The sequence below is a fragment of the Sphaerodactylus townsendi genome, linkage group LG09, assembly GCF_021028975.2.
Source record: "Sphaerodactylus townsendi isolate TG3544 linkage group LG09, MPM_Stown_v2.3, whole genome shotgun sequence".
In the NCBI taxonomy this organism is placed as follows: domain Eukaryota; kingdom Metazoa; phylum Chordata; class Lepidosauria; order Squamata; family Sphaerodactylidae; genus Sphaerodactylus; species Sphaerodactylus townsendi.
The window spans coordinates 67,327,748-67,346,149 of NC_059433.1; the positions used below are offsets into that span (position 1 = coordinate 67,327,748).

The window sequence follows — 18,402 nt, forward strand, 5'->3', positions numbered from 1 at the left end:
AATGTCCCTCTTTGGAGACACAAATGGTTTAGTTTATTTCCTGTTTGTTTTAGGGTTTTTTTTTAAAAAAAAATCATTGGCTTTTAAAAAATTAGATTTATTATGCCTCTTCGTTCTTTTTCTTGAGTTAGATTTTATTTTCATTGGTTTCGAGGGTATACGTTTTCCAGAGTCAATGCTCCTTTGGTCAGAATGAAATCTTATACCCTCCAAATCTCACTGGTCTCAAGGTGCCACTGAATGCTCAGCAGACAAAACCTTGCTGGTGATCCCTGACCTGGAAGTGGCCCAAGTGTCCTCATCCAGGGCCAGAGATTTTTTCAGCTTTGGTCCCAGCTTGGTGGGACGCTCTGGCCGTTTCTGCACGGGCGTTTAATGGCAGCCTGGGGACGGCAAAAACGCCGTCCCCAGGCCGCCGTTCGCCCGGCTTATGGTTGAAAACAGCAGCAGCATTCCATCTGTATGATCTCCCCTTTGCTCATAAATTACATGAGTAAAGGAATAAAATAAATAATAAATAGTCCTTCGACTGCAAACCAACATGGTTACCCGCATGGAACTTAATATGGGTTTGCAAATGATTAACGTGAGAATCAATAGCTTTCTTTATATTTCTCTGTGAAACTACATGACAAGAGAATTGATATTTGTTTGACCTGTATACCACTCTGAGCCCTCCAGGGATAGAGCAGTCTATTAAATCGAATAAACAAGCAAACAAACAATGATGATGATGATGATAACGATGATGATGATGATGATGATGATGATAATATTCAGATACCTTATGCAACTGTTTATTTGCATTGGAGAAAATGCCATCAACAAGGTATTAGACAGGAAATTCTTAACGTACAGCAAATGTTCAAGGAATATGCAGTCCTGCATTTTATTAGTATTATCTGGCTACTAGTTGTATATTGCACAGTAGGAGCAAGAATTGGGTAGCATATGAACCTTTCAGAAAAAAGATTAAATGTGCAATTCCAGACTTGCTTTCTTGGGAGGAAGCTCCACTGAACTTCACCAGCAAACACACATAGGATGTTTGCCGCTTAAACAAGAAAGTGTAAAATCCTACTCAACCAACATGCATAAAATTTGCCCCGTAGATACCAAGTCTATCTCTCTAATTTTTCTCAGGAGTGCTCAGAAAACTATACTTCCCAGGGTCCCACTGTGCAATGTACCCCACAAAGAAAAGAACCAAAATCTGGTTCTGATCAAGATGATGTTTCTAGGGGTGTTGATGAATGAATCGAAGTAGGAGTGTATGACTTGGTTGTGCTGGTGCAGAGAACAACTGCCAAAGAAGGGAATGCTATAAGAATTCATTCTTGTTTCTCTTATTTTGCCTTGGTGAGAGGATCAAATCTGGATCCTCGGTGTTTGGTAAGGATGAAACAGCAGAATGTTGTGTTAAGGCCTTCTTCTTGGTTGCAGATGTTATGCAATGATATCAGGAACTGTCTGGAGACAGAGAGTTCATTTAAAAACATTGGTACAGAATATGACATGTCCCTACAGCTTTTACTCATGTGGTCTAGAAGTACAATGGAATCTTCCTGTGGCAAAGGATGAAGCTTTTGGCTCTTGGAGTGGCATCACATCTGGGTTTCAGCTGGGGTTACTCTCAGTACAGCCTTCTTCTTCCTTGAAAACATTCTGGAGGATCATCTTCATGCTTTGCTTACATCTGGACTTCCTTTGTCTCTCAACCAGGGTATAAATAGCAGGGTTTACACTGCTATTTAGACAGGCTAATAGAATTGCAGTGTATGCTAGGTATATTGACGAAACATTGGGAATGAAATAGTTGAGGATTAGAATGGTATTTAATGGAAAAGCGTAGGCTGATACCGCACGGGCCAAAAACAGCAGTGTGAAAACAGTGTGAAAACAGTATAAACCCTTTTACACTGTTTTAAACCCTTTTACACCATTTTCACACCGTTTTCACACTGCTGTTTTTGGCCCGTGCGGAATCAGCCAAAGAAAAGGAAGGAGACAAGTGTGAGCAAGACGACGGTCAAAAGCTTCCTCCACTGATGCTGCCGAGCTTTTAAACGGAATTTAATGAACAGGGCCACAGTGGTAACAGTCATGATGGGAAGGCAAAGCAGAATGTTCACAATACATTGTAAATATACTTCAATCCCAAAATATCCAGTTAATCTGAGAGTGTAGGTAACTGCAGTTAGCAGGAAGGAGAGGACCCATATGAGTGCACAAACAACACTTGACAAACATGTTGGCTGGTGGCATTTATACCAAAGTGGGAAGAAGACGGCCACACACCCGTCAATGCTGACAGCAATCAGTAGAAATTGACTAGTGCTGTACATTAACAAGAACAGGGACAATGTGTAAGCCTGGAGGCTCTGCTGGGGCAGGCTTGCGTGCGAACGGCCTCCACCCCCACGCCGGCAGAATTCTTGCCGGTGTGAGGGCGCCCGGAGGCCCGTGCGGAAAGGGCCTGAGTCAACCTTGAGCCAGCTACCTGAAACTGACTTCTGTTGGGATCGAACTCCTGTTGGGATTAAACTCAGCGTACGTGCGCTCCCCGGGTGCAGTTCCCACTCGCTCCGCCCCTGCTGACCCCAAAGTGATCCAGGTGTCCTCTATCAGGGCCAGAGCTTTTTCAGCTTTGGTCCCAGCTTGGTGGAACGCTCTGTCAAATGCAGGATTCATAATGGAAAGGATCGTCAGGCTGATGTTGGTTATGATGGTCAGTTTCTATTTTCGGGATTTTTATCTTGACTCCTCGCCTTTACGCTTCTGTCAGGAGAAAGAACAATACTTGATGAAATTCTTGTTTTATTAGCTCTATGTTTTTCTCTCCCTATTAAGAAAGGAATGGTCCTAAATACCATACCTCTGGATATGCTTTTTGAGTTTTGTTTTACCACCTGTTAAAGTGTGAGATGGGGGAGGGGATCACATTGTTATCTAACTGCACATGGTGTATGCTTTTTATTATTGTTTTGGTTTTGAAACCTAATTTATATATATATATATATATACACACATACACACATGCACGCACACACACACACATACACACATATAGATATAGATATAGATAGATAGATAGATAGATAGATAGATAGATAGATAGATAGATAGATAGATAGATAGATAGATAGATAGATAGATAGATAGATAGATAGATAGAGAGAGAGAGAGAGAGAGAGAGAGAGAGAGAGAGGGACGGACGGACGGACGGACGGACGGACGGACGGACGGACGGACGGACGGACGGACGGACGGACGGACGGACGGACGGACGGACGGACGGACGGACAGACAGACAGACAGACAGACAGACAGACAGACAGACAGACAGACAGACAGACAGACAGATAGATAGATAGATAGATAGATAGATAGATAGATAGATAGATAGATAGATAGATAGATAGATAGATAGATAGATAGATAGATAGATAGATAGATAGATAGATAGATAGAGGTTTCAGTCTGGGGTTGCTGAAGTTTTTAATATATAATTGTTATATATTTTGTACTTAATTCCTTTTCCTAATCTGAGGATGGGCCTAGAAAGAGGTTGAATACGGTTCTGATTCATGCATGAAATAAAATCATGCTGCATATAACAGAAATCTCATACTTTAGCTTTAAGCACACATTAACTTGCCTATGCTATGTTGATATGTCATTTTCTTTTCCCAAGCCTATTTGCCACAGTGAATACCAAGAATGTAATCAGGGGCGTAGGTATAGATTTTTTATGGGGGGTTCAGGGGGTGGGGCTATTCCCCCACCAACCCCTGTGGCATTGCCATGCCTTCCTAAGTCCCACCCCCGTCCTCAGTGCTTATAAAAGCATCTATCGGAGGCCGGAGACAGCAGAGACCACTGCCCCACCCCTAAACAGCATCACTTTCAATGGTGCTTAAACTAGAGAGCCCAAATTCTCCTTTTAAATCCATGCTGAAGGGGGGAGAAGCTGGGGAAATTTTGGGGGTGCTTCAAATGTTTAGCCCCCACCTTCTATTAGCTCCCATTGGAAACAACGGGGGATGGGCTGCCCCCTTTGGGAGCCCATAACCTTGGACCCCCTGAGCCAAAACTCACCAAACCTGAGTGGTATCATCAGGAGAGTCTCCTAAAGATACCCTGAAAATGTTGGTGCTCCTAGCTTAATAATTGCACCCCTGACAGTAGGCAACCCCCAAATTTCTTCAGATTCTCTTTTTAAATCCACTCCCTTCGGCATGGATTTGAAGGGAGAATCTGAGGTTTCCAGTTTAAACATTGAAAGTGAGGCTATTTCAGGGTGGGGGATAAACCACCCCCAAACAGCATCATTTTCAATGTTGTTTTAACTGGGGACCCCAGATTCTCCCTTTAAGGTGGATTTAAGTTGCCCCTTCACCAGAACATTTGTCCATTGAGCTGGTTCCAAGAGGGGTGCTCCCCTCACCAGATTGGGCTGCCCTTCTTCCAAGATGCATTGGAGTGATCTGCCATCAGAAATCTGCCTAAGGACTGTTATTAGAGATTTCCTTATTTGAGTCATCCAAAATTTCTTCCTTAGGCGGTTTCTGCACGGGCTGAAAGCAATAGCTTCAGCCCGGTTAAACACCGTTTTGGCGGGGACCCTTCGCACAGGCCCCGCTGCCAAATCGATGCAGCAGCGCTCTGTGCCCGCCAAAACAGTGTATTCAAACCTCGCTTGGGGGGCGAGTTTTCCTACAAACGCCGGCTTCCAACTGCTGCCATGCAAACGGCAGCGGGTGGAAGCTGGTGTTTTCCCCTCCCCAGCCCCAAACGCCTCGTTACGTTCTGCTGGCAGCCGCGTCACTCTATCGTCGCTCTGAGGAGGGAAGGGGACACGCCTCCTGGTCTCCGGTGCTTCAGCCATCGCTGTGGCCATGGGGGCATGTCCATCACTGTGGCCATGGGGGCATGTCCCCTTCCCTCTTCAGAGTGATGATAGAGCGACGCGGCTGCCAGCAGAACGTAACGAGGCGTTTGGGGCTGGGGAGGGGAATACACGGCTGTGCGGAGCTTGCGCCCACAGCTGCGCATCCCATGGGGCTGTTTGTGCGAACAGCCCCTGCATCGGCATGATTAATGCCGATGCAGGGTCTCTCCCTTGGCTGTGTGGAAACCGCCATAGATTTTGTTGTTGATCCAATTAAATGAGAATATATTTTGGAAATTAATCTTTTGCACTATGTCTATGTTTTCTTAGGATCTGTTCACATTTCACCATCTTTCTGGTCATACTTTGCCTTACTGTAGGATTCACAATTAGGTAGCATGACTGATTTAAAAGAATCTAACTAGTTGACATTCCTTGCACTTTTTCTTTTAGTTGTTCTGAAATATGCAGAGTTCCATTGTCATAAAAGTCTTCCATTCCTTAAATCCCCTTTCCCTTTCCATTTAACATATCTCTCTGGCTTTGTCTAAATATGGAAAAAAATTGGGATGTAGCATCAATGAAAGCAGCAGGAATATGTTAGGATTTGCAAGTGTCTGTCACAATCCTGACAATAAGGGGTTAACTGTGTGCATGTTATTTCGCTAGTGAGGTCAGTGTCTTGCGACCAGTTCATTGATTAGGCCATTGGGCAGTTAATCCTACATCACCTTTGTGAGACAGAGAACATGAGGTCAGAGGTTATAAAGTTAACTGTATTCCTTTGTCTCACAGTGCATCAGCTCTGAGCAGGCACATGGCCAGTTCAAGGCCGTTTCCGCACGGCCTCACTGGGGGTTGGGTTGGCGTACATGACCGTTCGTGCGAACGGTCCCAGTAACGAAAGGGAAGACGGCACTGTGGAGCACCGTCACCCAATCGACCTACCTTCTCTGCGACCGTCCGGTGCGTCGCCAAGGTCAAGGGACATGCCCCCCCTGCCCTGCGCGACCGCTCTGGAGTTGCAGGGCAGGGGGCGTGTCCCCAGGCCTCGGCGACGCACTGGATAGTCGCAGAGAAGGTAGGTTGATCGGGCAAGGGGGTGAGGGATGGCACCTTCCAGCCACTGCCGTTTGCACAGCAGCAGCTGGAAGCCCCCGTTTCCCAAAAATCTCGCTTGGGGAGGGAGGTGGGAAAATGGCGGCTTCGCGCTGCTGGGAAGGAGTGAGGGCGGCGCGGCTGCAAAGCAGCTGCGCCCCCCATGCAAACAGCTCCCTGGGGATGGCGTTTTTGCCGTCCCCAGGGCACTGTATTTGGCCTGTGCAGAAAGGGCCGAAGTTTCTTCCCGCTTTTCTCTTGTACCTGTAAGATGGATTCACCTTAAGAGGTGAATGCCTAGGCCACTTGTGGACTCACATTTGCCTAAGTTCTGTTACTAAGTTTGTGCTAGAATAGTAAGGATTTATTGTGTTTATCCCATGTATACCCTACCCTAATTTAGTTAAGTTAAGTTTTCTTCTTTTTATAATCACAGCAAAAGTCTCTTGGTCTTTCTTCTCTGCTAATTAGTCAAACAGGGAAGCAATTTCCCCAACAGAATATTTCTGGAATTAATTTATTTTCCATTTATTCCAAATGTTTAATATAGAGTATAGAACAAGATTATCAGCTCATCTTATCTCTCTTTCTTTTGTCTCCAAAAGACTCCAATGTTGGAAAGCATAACCATGGATCATTTCCCAATTCCCCTCTTCCATTCATCTCATGATCGCTAGCTTCTGAAAATGAAAGGAATTTCAAAACCAGCTTCTGATTTAGAACATAAGAACATAAGAACTAGCCTGCTGGATCAGACCAGAGTCTATCTAGTCCAGCACTCTGCTACTCGCAGTGGCCTACCAGGTGCCTTTGGGAGCTCACGTGCAGGATGTGAAAGCAATGGCCTTCTGCTGCTGCTCCTGAGCACCTGGTCTGCTAAGGCATTTGCAATCTCAGATCAATTTAGTATTGATGGGATGACTGTCTGGTGTCTCTAAATATTCATTTCTATTGAGTTTGCTCCAGCCCTTCTGAACATCTAAAGAAACTGATATTTGAAAGTGAATCTTGACTGGACCTCATTTAAAAATTAATTATCTATTTTCTCCTTAGGATCAAGATAGGAAATATCTATTTACCAGACCAATTCAATGCTTTCTACTTCTGAAGGGGTCACAGGAATGATTGTACGAATTGGCAGTTGAAGCATGCTCTAGGTCAAAGATCATGATCTAGAGGGGAAGGAAAGACAATAAAGCTAATTTTGTTCTTTTACAGAACTAGAACATAATTTTAAACCAGGAAGAACTCGTGATGAAGGAAAGAATAATCGGCTCACTCAGAGGTGCAATGAAAAAGGATGACTTCTCACAAACATAACCTCGAGAGGAAGAGATAGGAAGATGATCGTGTTTGGTCAGTCTGATAATTGGAGTCTTCTAGATGCACATAATGAAGATACTTGTAGGTCAGGAAATGGAAGAGACTAGAAAATGCTAAGAATTGAAGAATGGGTAATGTTTATTAACTCCTGCAGAACCACTAGGCAGTTACTTGGAAGATAGGAGACATTTGCATTGCCTGATTATTTGTATCTCCCTTTCCAAATGTGTGAAGTCAGGTTTTTTGGGAAAGGCCAAACCTATCAAAGGGGGGGGGGGAGGTGCACACTGCCATGACTGAGCATAACATGGCCCCCAATTTCAAAGTGGAGGGGCTCTGTCCTATTCCTCTCCATTCCATTCCACTCCAGGCTGCTCCAGGACTTGCAACACCTCAACCGAGCACAACACCGGAGGGTGGGACAGAAGAGCACATCAGGCATTCTAAACCATTAATGAGCCGATAGGGAACAGCGACCACAATGCTGTCAGATTCAGTATCTCTGCATGCAAACAAGTGACAACTACTAATGTAGTTACATTTGCCTTCAGAAAGGGAAATTTCTCAAAGATGAGGGGGATAGTGCGCAGGAAGCTGAAAGGGAAAATCAAGAGAGTCAAAAATGTCCAAGATGCTTGGAGGTTATTTAAAAACACAGTCTTAAAAGCTCAGCTGGAATGTGTTCCGCAGGTTAGGAAAGGCAGTGCCCTGTCCAAAAGAAAGCCACAATGGTTAACAAGGGAGGTTGAGGAAAGTATTAGGGAAAAAAAGATGTCTTTTAGAAAATGGAAGTCCAACTTAACTGATGAAGAATACCAGAGAGAACACAAATGGTGGCAAAAGAGAAGCAAGTTAGCTGTAAGGGAGGCAAAAAAGGATTATGAGGAACGCATGGCTGCGAACATCAAGACCAGCAACAAACAGTTCTTCAAGTACATCAAAAGCAGGAAGCCAGCTAGGGAAGCGGTAGGCCCGTTAGATGATGAAGGAACAAAAGGTGTGCTAAAAGATGACAGGGAGATTGCAGAGAAGCTGAATGAATTCTTTGCATCTGTCTTCACCCAAGAGGAGGTGAGGAAAATTCCTGCACTTGAACCAAGCTTCTTAGGAGGTGAACCCAAGGAACTAGCAAAGATAGTGGTAGACAAGGAAGAAGTTCTGGCAGCCATTGATAAACTAAATGCTACCAAATCCCCTGGCCCAGATTGCATTCATCCAAGAGTTCTTAAAGAGCTCAAGCATGAAATTGCTGATGTTCTCACTTTAATATGCAACTTATCCCTGAAATCTGCCTCCATCCCTGAAGACTGGAAGATGGCCAATGTCACACCAATCTTTAAGAAAGGGTCTAGGGGGGACCCAGGAAATTACAGGCCAGTCAGTTTGACATCTGTTCCTGGTAAATTAGTAGAATCTATCATTAAAGATAAAATTATTAAATATGTAGAAAAGCGAGACCTGCTGAGGAAGAGTCAGCATGGCTTTTGCAGAGGCAAGTCCTGTCTTACATACTTACTAGAGTTCTTTGAGGGTGTAAACAGACATGTGGATAAGGGGGAACCAGTGGACATTGTCTACTTGGATTTCCAAAAGGCTTTTGACAAAGTTCCTCACCAGAGACTGTTGAGAAAACTCAGCAATGAAGGAATAAGAGGGGAAGTCCTCCTATGGATTAAAAATTGGTTGAGGAACAGGAAACAAAGGGTGGGTATAAATGGGAAGTTCTCACAATGGAGAGATGTAAGGAGTGGTGTCCCCCAAGGATCCGTATTGGGACCAGTGCTGTGTAACTTATTCATAAATGACCTAGAAGTAGGGGTGGGTAGAGTGGTGGCCAAGTTTGCAGATGATACCAAATTATATAGGGTGGTGAGAACCACAAAGGATTGCGAAGAGCTCCAAGCGGACCTTGATAAATTAGGTGAGTGGGCTAAGAAATGGCAAATGCAGTTCAATGTAGCAAAATGTAAAGTGATGCACATAGGGGCAAAAAATCCAAACTTCACATACACGCTACAGGGGTCAGTGTTATCAGTCACAGACCAGGAAAGGGATTTGGGCGTCTTAGTTGATAGTTCCATGGGAATGTCAACTCAATGCATGGCAGCTGTGAAAAAGGCAAACTCTATGCTGGGGTTAATTAGGAAAGGAGTTGATAATAAAACTGCAAGAATTGTCATGCCCTTATATAAAGCCGTGGTGCGACCGCACTTGGAGTACTGTGTTCAGTTCTGGTCGCCACATCTCAAAAAGGATATCGAAGAGATAGAAAAAGTGCAGAGAAGGGCAACAAGGATGATTGAAGGATTGGAGCACCTTTCTTATGAGGAGAGGCTGCAGCATTTGGGACTCTTTAGTTTGGAGAGGAGACGTCTGAGGGGGGATATGATTGAAGTCTATAAAATTATGCATGGGGTAGAAAATGTTGACAGAGAGAAATTTTTCTCTCTTTCTCACAATACTAGAACCAGGGGGCATTCATTGAAAATGCTGGGGGGAAGAATTAGGACTAATAAAAGGAAACACTTCTTCACGCAACGTGTGATTGGTGTTTGGAATATGCTGCCACAGGAGGTGGTGATGGCCACTAACCTGGATAGCTTTAAAAAGGGCTTGGACAGATTTATGGAGGAGAAGTCAATCTATGGCTACCAATCTTGATCCTCCTTGATCTCAGATTGCTAATGCCTTAGCAGACCAGGTGCTCAGGAGCAGCAGCAGCAGAAGGCCATTGCTTTCACATCCTGCATGTGAGCTCCCAAAGGCACCTGGTGGGCCACTGCGAGTAGCAGAATGCTGGACTAGATGGACTCTGGTCTGATCCAGCAGGCTAGTTCTTATGTTCTTATGTTCTTATGATTTTAAAAAATCACATTGGGTAGTTCTAGGAATCTTGTCCTTCTCTTCTTCTTCACTTCCAAAGCACAGAGTTATCCAGTTCCTGAGACACTCTAGGAATTCAAACTAAAGTTCACCATAAGATGCATAATGAAGATTCTCAGAAGGGGAGAGTCCTTTTTAATTGTCACGCACTCTAAAGATCTTGCTGAACATGAACAAGTCCAGCAAATTCAGTCCTTTTACCGGTCCACCATTGCGGTGTGAAGCATCCAGTTCCTGCTTTTTCCTTATTTTTTGTGGTTTTGTGGATCTAATCTGACATCCCTTACATCGGATGGACATTCTTTCGGAGCCATCCTTGGAGATCTCCCATCCAAGCATCGATCTTGCTCAGCTTCTGAGACCCAACAAGATGGAGCTGTAGTATGCTGCCTTCCCTCCCGATCACAGTAATTATCCCCCCTCATAATCTGAACAGGGAAATGGAAAGAGAGTCTGAACTAATGAAATAGATTTCATTAGGAATCCATCCAGTTCGTGTCCACTTCATATCACTTACAAATCTGTTTTTTTCCATGAGTGTCATTTTAGCCGATGCAATCTTTTCAAGGCAGGCGTTTCCTCCATCTGACTCGATGGCCGATAAAAGAACGGTCCCATCTTGTATTCCCTGATGCTGGAAAACTGCGGAAGAAAAAGCAACGGGTAGTTAGCCCGCATCTCTTCTTGATCCTGCAGCAACTTTGATGAGATGGCAACCTTTTTCTCCAAGCTTTTCAGGATCCCGGCAATTTCTCCATTACCTGTCCGTTCAGCACAAAACGTGGGGCACCTGCGCCATCCAGTCACATTATCTGAAGACTGTTGTCCACAATTACTGACAGGTAAGTGAAAATCTGAAACAGCTTGGTTTGAAGTAGAAGTTCATGATATGTTAATGATATGCATTCAGTTTAGTTAATGATATGCATTCAGACAGCACCTTGTGTATCCCCTGACATATCCAGTTACTGGGCTGTTGAAATTAGAACTGAAGGCTCAACTGATCAGAGGAAATACTACTCAGTTATGGCCTACCACAGCAATATTTAGTTTTATATATTGATGTATATAACATGGATGGCTGTCAGGAAATCTCTTGCTTCGATTTCGTTTGATCTAGTTTTCTCAATGCAAAGCAAATACTAGATGTGCTATAGTGATAAAAAGGCAACAGCCCTTTTGCTGAGCACTAAAGTACTAGCATCACCTCAAATAGCTCATCCATTGAGGCTTAAATTTGACTCCCTTGTTGGGTCAGACATAAGTATATCCCTTTGAAATGTGGGGCTGGAAGAGAGGCAAAATCAAAGCAAAACAGAACAAAGGGGGTGCCTCCATCCCCCATTGTTTCCAATGGGAGCTAACAGGAGATGGGGCCATAACTTTGAGGGCCCATAACTTTGCCCCCCCTGAACCTAACTTCACCAAACCCGGGTGGTATCATTGGAACAGTCTCTGGGTCACTAGCTTTAAAAATGGACCCCTGATAGGCACCCCAAGAAATTTGCCCAAGATTCTCTGTTTTGCAGTGCCTTGACTCCATTGGAGCCAATGGGGGATTTCTGAGTATGTAAGCAGGCTGCACATTTTTGAAGATAGAGGCACCAGACTTTCAAGGTGGCTCCAAGAGACCCACCGGGTAATTGCATCCAGGCTTGGTGAACTTTGATTCTGGGGGTTCAATTTTAGGGGCCCCCAAAAGGCTTATTTTGTTTTCCTGCTCCTGCACGTGAAGCTTGTTGGTTGAGTTCTCTCAGAACTCTCTCAACTCACACCCCCTGCCCATCCCCAGGAGCAAAGTTTGCCAAGCTTGGATGCTATTACCGGGGGGCCTCTAGGAGCCACCTTGAAAATCTGGCGCCTCTATCTTCAAAAACGTACAGCCAGTGCTTACACGCTCAGAAATTCCCCAGAATCATCCAGGCTCTTCAGCAAGTTCTATGGTGGGAAAAATTACTTCTCCCACCATAGACTTCAATGGGGCTTGCTGTTATGCCCAGCTGGCTCTGTGGTAGAGGTTTCAGTGGGAGGCACTCTGGTGGGGGGTCGTGCTCTGGGTAGGGGCATTTATTTCCTGCAGGGCTGCTGGTGTGAATCTCCTGAAAGGAACCAGCCAAATTTGCTAAAGTTTGCTTGGGAGGGGCAGATGCTGTGGGCATCAGGTTCTGTCAGGGTCGCGACCCTCACTTAAGCCTCTGGTGCATGATAAGTTTCTGTTTCCCAGTTCTCCCCGTTCCCGCCACTGGGAAGGACCGCCCACTCCTACCTGCATATATATTGGAACTGAGGGCAAGAACCCTCAGTTCCAGCACCCTGTATCTTAGGGCAACACATATCAATAAAGTCCATTCCTTTGTTTCAAAGTCGACTTTGTCTGAGTGTGTCCAGCCTTAGAGGTTCACCTTCAACTGGGTGCCCACAGCAGACCAAAAAAATCACACAGGCATAAAGAAGCCCCATAAAGCTATACGTTGATTGCTTTTTCCACAAGTATTCCTCAATGTGAAAATGGAGAAATGCCCTCCATGCTAGAGATCACATTTATATTTTAATAATTCAGCTTATTCTGTATCCTTGCTCCAAAGCCCACCTGCATATCCGTAGCTGGCAGAGAGGAAAAAGTTTAGCTATTTTATTAGAAAAGATAAAATAATAAATATACCAGCATAGAACTGATCACAGCACACAGTGAATTCACACAGAGAGGAAGAGATTTCATCAATTCTCGAAGCACCAAATAACCAGCTTTTACACTACTGCACTATTCTAAACCATACCAACCCTTCATCTCATTTATACTTTAAATCCACAAACCCAAGAGCTTTTCTTTTCCGAATGAGTTATGTTTTAGAAATTACTGTTTTACAGATAGTTATGTTTTACATATTATCTGCTTGCAGCAAACCAATGTACAATAGCTTTTTATATGATGTTCTTTTTCTGACATTTCTTTCTTCCTTTCGAAATTTCTGCAATGCAAACATATGATAAAAATCACCTGTCACACCTCCGTTATTCATATCACATTGGTAAATGCCTAACCTTTGGCAGAAAGGGATTGTTTATCCAAAAGTATGAGGCCATCATTTTTTCCTTAGAAAGAAGAATGGGATGTGATCTGAAACAATAAGTATGGGTGACGTAGAGGGATTAAGAAAAAAAATATACGTTTCTGCTCAGTCTACCTTGCAGTTATCCTTAGCTAAAAGTGCACTAGGAAAACAAGCATTCATTTGGGTGCTTGTTTGGTATATTAATTTATTATTCACTAGCATGCCCGGCCACGCATTGCTGTGGCTGAGTCTGGTGAAGTGGAAAAGGAAGAAAAGGGGAAGCGAACGGTTCGAACATGTGTCATTGCACAATGATTGCAAGGGAGGGGAGAGGCAAGGGGCCCCTCGCTCCCCTCCCTCTCTCCTGTTCCCTTGCATGGCAACCCTGCAGGTCCCTCCCTAACGTTCCCCTTCATCTGCTAGGGTGGGTGGGCCATGTCCAGGTGGGCTGATCCTGTCCCTTTCACTCCCTTCCCTTGCAGGCGAATTATCTAGTGTAAAACACGCTGGGAGGCATGAGCTACGTTGTGTTCAAATTTCAGAGCATTTGGTCCAGCAAACCCCTGGACCCTCCCTCACCTTCCCCTTCCTCTGCTAGGGTGGGTGGGCCATGTGCAGATAGCCCGCCCCATCCCTTTCACTCCATAATGCAGTGGTTTTTAAGGAAGGCATAGTTGATTCCCTTGTATCAGAGGGTGTTGCTTTGATGGCCAGCAGATGGCGCTGTTGCGGAACAGAACTGTGGTTCCAACTGTCATAGGTGTGGCATGTACACAATAACTGGCACAGTTGTGACATGTACACAACAGGAGGTGTGGAAACAGTATGAAAACCTGGCCGAATGTGAATGCGACGTTGTGTGAAAATTTCAAAGTAATCGGTCCAGTAGTTTGGGAGATTACCTGTCAGCAGAAAAACGCACTGATAGATTTTTATATATATAGATATATTTCATCTGGCACTGAAAAGACGCAATAGCAAATTGCATGCTGCTGTAGTTCTTTACACAATGGTGTGGTTTTCTGGTCCAGTTTGAACTAGAGTCTTGAGTCTTCGGAGATATGGCAGGATACAAATGTGAACAATAAATAAACCAGTTCACCTTTTTCTTTTTCTTTTAGGGGTCTCAAAGGTGAAAGGATGGGAAACCTCAACAATGAAACAGCTGTAGTCATTTTATGCTAAATAAGGCACATCCAATATTAACAGACTGTCGTGTGGCTTTCATGCATGGCTCAGGTGATACAGGTTTAGAAATGTCCCGTGCTCAGTCCTGTAGCGTGAACTGAATTGGCATGCAGCTGTTTTGTCCCAATAAGAGCAGATAGACGAGAAAAAAATTCCAAACATGGCGGCCATGGTGCTGAATTCTAGTTTGAAAGTTGGTTTCTATCATGATGAAGACTCCACACATTATGGATATAACTTTAATATCTCAACAAACTTCCCACAAAAGATCCCAGTACCTTTTATGACAATTGTCACTGTTATCTATATCCTCCTATTTCCAGCCTGCATTCTTGGAATTGTGGGGAACGGGACCGTCGTCTGGCTCCTTGGCTTCCGCATGAAGAGGACTCCTTTCACAATCTACATCCTGAACTTGGCTATTGCTGATATTGGGGTCCTCATACTCAGCATTTTGGAATATATATATGTGATAAATACATTTATCACTGCAGTCCATTATCATGAAGCTATTTCTCCTCTGAAATATTACATATTTGGTTATGTGTTCTCTTTACTGTATAACACTGATCAGCTTCTCCTGACAGCCATCAGTGTTGACAGATGCGTGGCGGTCCTCTTCCCAGTTTGGCATCGATGCCACCGGCGACCACACCTGTCCAGAACTGTGTGTGTCTTCATATGGGTCCTCTCCTTCCTGCTTAGTGGATTTGACACCCTTCTCATGTTTGCAAATCAATTTAACCTGCTCCATCTTATTTTGAATGTTGTCATTTGCACCCCACTCATGGCAATCTCTGCTATCACTTTGTTGGTCAAAATCTGCCTTAAATCCCAGCAACGTAAGCGGGGGAAACTGTTAATGACCATTTTCCTTGCGCTTTTCTTCTTTCTCATATTCGGTTTCCCTGTGAATTATATGTCTGCCCTCATATACTATTATGTTTTTACTGGCCTTGATGTGGAATCAGTGTTCAATGCGCACCTTGGTTATTCAGAATTAAGTTCCAGAGAGATTCCTATTCTTCTCTCTAGGGCAGATCAGATTACAATTGCTATGATGGTTGCTTTTGCATGTACAGTTCTAAACTGCAGTGTTAACCCATTAATCTATTTCTTAGTGGGAAGAGATAAGAAGAGCAGATCTGGGCTCTCTATGAAAGTTGCCCTCCAGAGGGTATTCAAGGATGAGGAAAACTCCAGAGGGGATGAAACTGAAACCCAGGTCTGATTTGTGTATGAGGACACACACAGACACACACACACACACGCACGCACGCGTGCGCACACACAAACACACAGACAGAATTCATGCCAGATCTTAGAAGCTAATGAGGCTGTGGTTAATATTGAAGACCCTCATGAAGTCCTGTGTCACTGAACAGAGGCTGGCAATGGCTAGCCACCTCTGAACATCTTTTTTTTAGCACCTTGGCTCACTATGCATGAGGTATCTGCAGTGCGATGGGGGTGAATGTCTGTTACACCAAGATTTTTTGTACAGACCTAGTCCCTCAAGCCCCACTTTCACTTGCGTGCGTGCATGTGTGCGCGCGCACACACACACACACACACACACACACACACACACACACAACAGAGCATGTTTGTGTCAGATCATGGAAGCTAATGAGGCTGTGGTTAATATTGAAGAACCTCATGAAGTCCTGTGTCACTAAACTGAGGCCTGCTGTGGCTAGCCACCTCTGAACATCTCTTACCTTGGATTATGCACAAGATGTCTGCAGTGCAATGGGGCCAAATGTCTGTTACAGCAAGGTTTTTTATACAGATGTAATCCTTCAAGCCTCACTTTAACTTTCCATTCTCTCCACAGCAAGCAAGACCACTGGTAGCATGATTACAATTTTCTTTGCCACCAGAGAGGGAAAGATTTGCCCGTGAGCACAGCTTTGCCCCAGATCCCTTCCCTCCGCCTGCAGCCAGATTGCTGAGCCTCACCACTCCCACTGCCACGTGCTGCTCTGCATGCCTTCCTCCTCGCCCCCCTCCCTGTTGCCGACTTTTTTCCGCTACTTGTCCTGATGGATAGTTTTTGTTACCTGTGACCTTACCTGTATATCTTGAGATCTTTCATTTTTAATTTCTCATATTGATATATCAATATCTTGATGTAAAAATAACATTAGTCAATCCCTCCAAACACCTGGTGTGCTCGTGCATTGTCCTTCATTATCTCTATTCCTTCTCACTGCTCAACAGACTAGTATGGCTCCAGCCCTCCTAGTTCTACACACAAGCAATCAGTGATTTGGGACCACACCGGGAAAAGGCCATCCATCTTGATGCTTGGAGTTTACAGCACAACAGGAGGGGGATGAACGGGAGCTTGGGGAGCTTAGAAAAAAGTGGTTCACATTGTCCTTTTGTGGTTTGTGCACTGCCATTATTTCCCCATCACTCCCCCACTCCCAAGAAGGCAGTCAGTGACCGGGCAAAATATGCAGATGCCATATTCAAGACTTTTCTGGATTAGTTCTCCTTGTTGTATCAATATTTTGATATTTCATTATGAGAACCTAAAAATTAAACTACATTAGAAATTAAAGCATGTCTGCCTGTTCAAAACCTGCAAAAACAAGCACAGACCGCAGAGATCACCCTCCCCTAGACACACCCAGAAAGACAGCCAATGAGCAACTCCTGCTCCACTAGAGAACAGGCAGTGGGCAATAATGCTGAACATGCCCTGAAACAAGTACTCCGGGCCAATTCTCTTTGGGATCATGGGAAGCTCGCCATGTATAATCACCCCTTGAAAACCTTATAGGGTCACCTTAGTTCAGCTGTGACTTGACAGCACTCTACACCTAAACAAACCTTAAGGTGTGGAACAATATGGTATAGGCAGGTCTTTTCAGAATCATGGATGTTAAGTAGGATTTTCAAAGGAAACTGTGGTTTGCAAACCTCTTACCTCTGCATCATGACTTTCCTATTCCTTGGAGGTTTCCTACTAACCAGTGGTAACCCTGCTTAGCTTCTGAGATCTGATGAGGTCAGGCTAACCTGGGGCTATCCAGGTCAGGGAGATATATTGCCATATAAAATCCTGCCTATTTCATGTTCTGCATGTTTTTGGCCCATATGCACATATGTCCTTCTGTGTTGTTTGCCATGATATTTTTCCCTGGTGAAAGAAAGAAAGAAAGAAAGAAAGAAAGAAAGAAAGAAAGAGGGAGGGAGGGAGGGAGGGAGGGAGGAAGAGAGGAAGAGAGGAAGAGAGGAAGAGAGGAAGGAAGGTTGGATTTCACACTCAGGACAATGGAGATTTGCTCTGGGATACCTTCAGACATGCAGAAAGCACCGGGGGGGGGGAGCAGGCAAATATAGAAGTGCAGGTCATTTTGTTACCCAAATGCTGGGATCCGCCCCTTTTAGAGTGGAGCAGCTAGCAAGGGCACACTTTGCTATACAAGAGGTGGGTAAACAATATGAGATCTTTTCCACCAGAGTTTACGAAGGTGTGTTTCTGCAAGAAATCCACAGGAATCCAAAAGTTTAACTATTTTATTAGAAAAGATAAAATAATAAATATACCAGCATAGAACTGATCACAGCACACAGTGAATTCACACAGTTCTAGATTTTAGAAAGAGGTCTTTCTAAAGAGGTCAAGCACACTTTTTATTCCCACTCTCTGCTTGCAGGTCCGTCATTGCGACAAAGTGCCAGATGTGCCTGTCACCAGTAAATGTCTGGAATAGGTGCGTTTCTGCAAGAAATCCACAGGAATCCAAAAGTTTAACTATTTTATTAGAAAAGATAAAGTAATAAATATACCAGCATAGAACTGATCACAGCACACAGTGAATTCACACAGTTCTAGATTTTAGAAAGAGGTCTTTCTAAAGAGGTCAAGCACACTTTTTATTCCCACTCTCTGCCCACAGGTCCGTCATTGCGACAAAGTGCCAGATGTGCCTGTCACCAGTAAATGTCTGG

The 18,402-nt window shown here is 44.3% G+C and overlaps 2 protein-coding genes across 2 annotated transcripts; one reads left to right on the forward strand and one right to left on the reverse strand.

Moving 5' to 3' along the window:
• Positions 1 to 1,617: 1,617 nt before the first annotated feature.
• LOC125439470 (proto-oncogene Mas-like) lies at positions 1,618 to 10,407 on the reverse strand. The gene is made up of 3 exons (XM_048508572.1): positions 10,397 to 10,407; positions 1,990 to 2,394; positions 1,618 to 1,846 (listed from the first exon to the last, which is right to left on the reverse strand). Exons 1-3 carry the CDS (start codon positions 10,405 to 10,407, stop codon positions 1,618 to 1,620), a joined length of 645 nt encoding a protein of 214 aa, XP_048364529.1.
• Positions 10,408 to 14,596: 4,189 nt separating this feature from the next.
• LOC125439471 (proto-oncogene Mas-like) lies at positions 14,597 to 18,164 on the forward strand. Its single transcript, XM_048508573.1, has 3 exons — positions 14,597 to 15,379; positions 15,482 to 15,661; positions 18,108 to 18,164. The coding sequence occupies exons 1-3, from the start codon at positions 14,597 to 14,599 to the stop codon at positions 18,162 to 18,164; spliced, it is 1,020 nt and encodes a 339-aa protein (XP_048364530.1).
• The last annotated feature ends 238 nt before the right edge of the window (positions 18,165 to 18,402 follow it).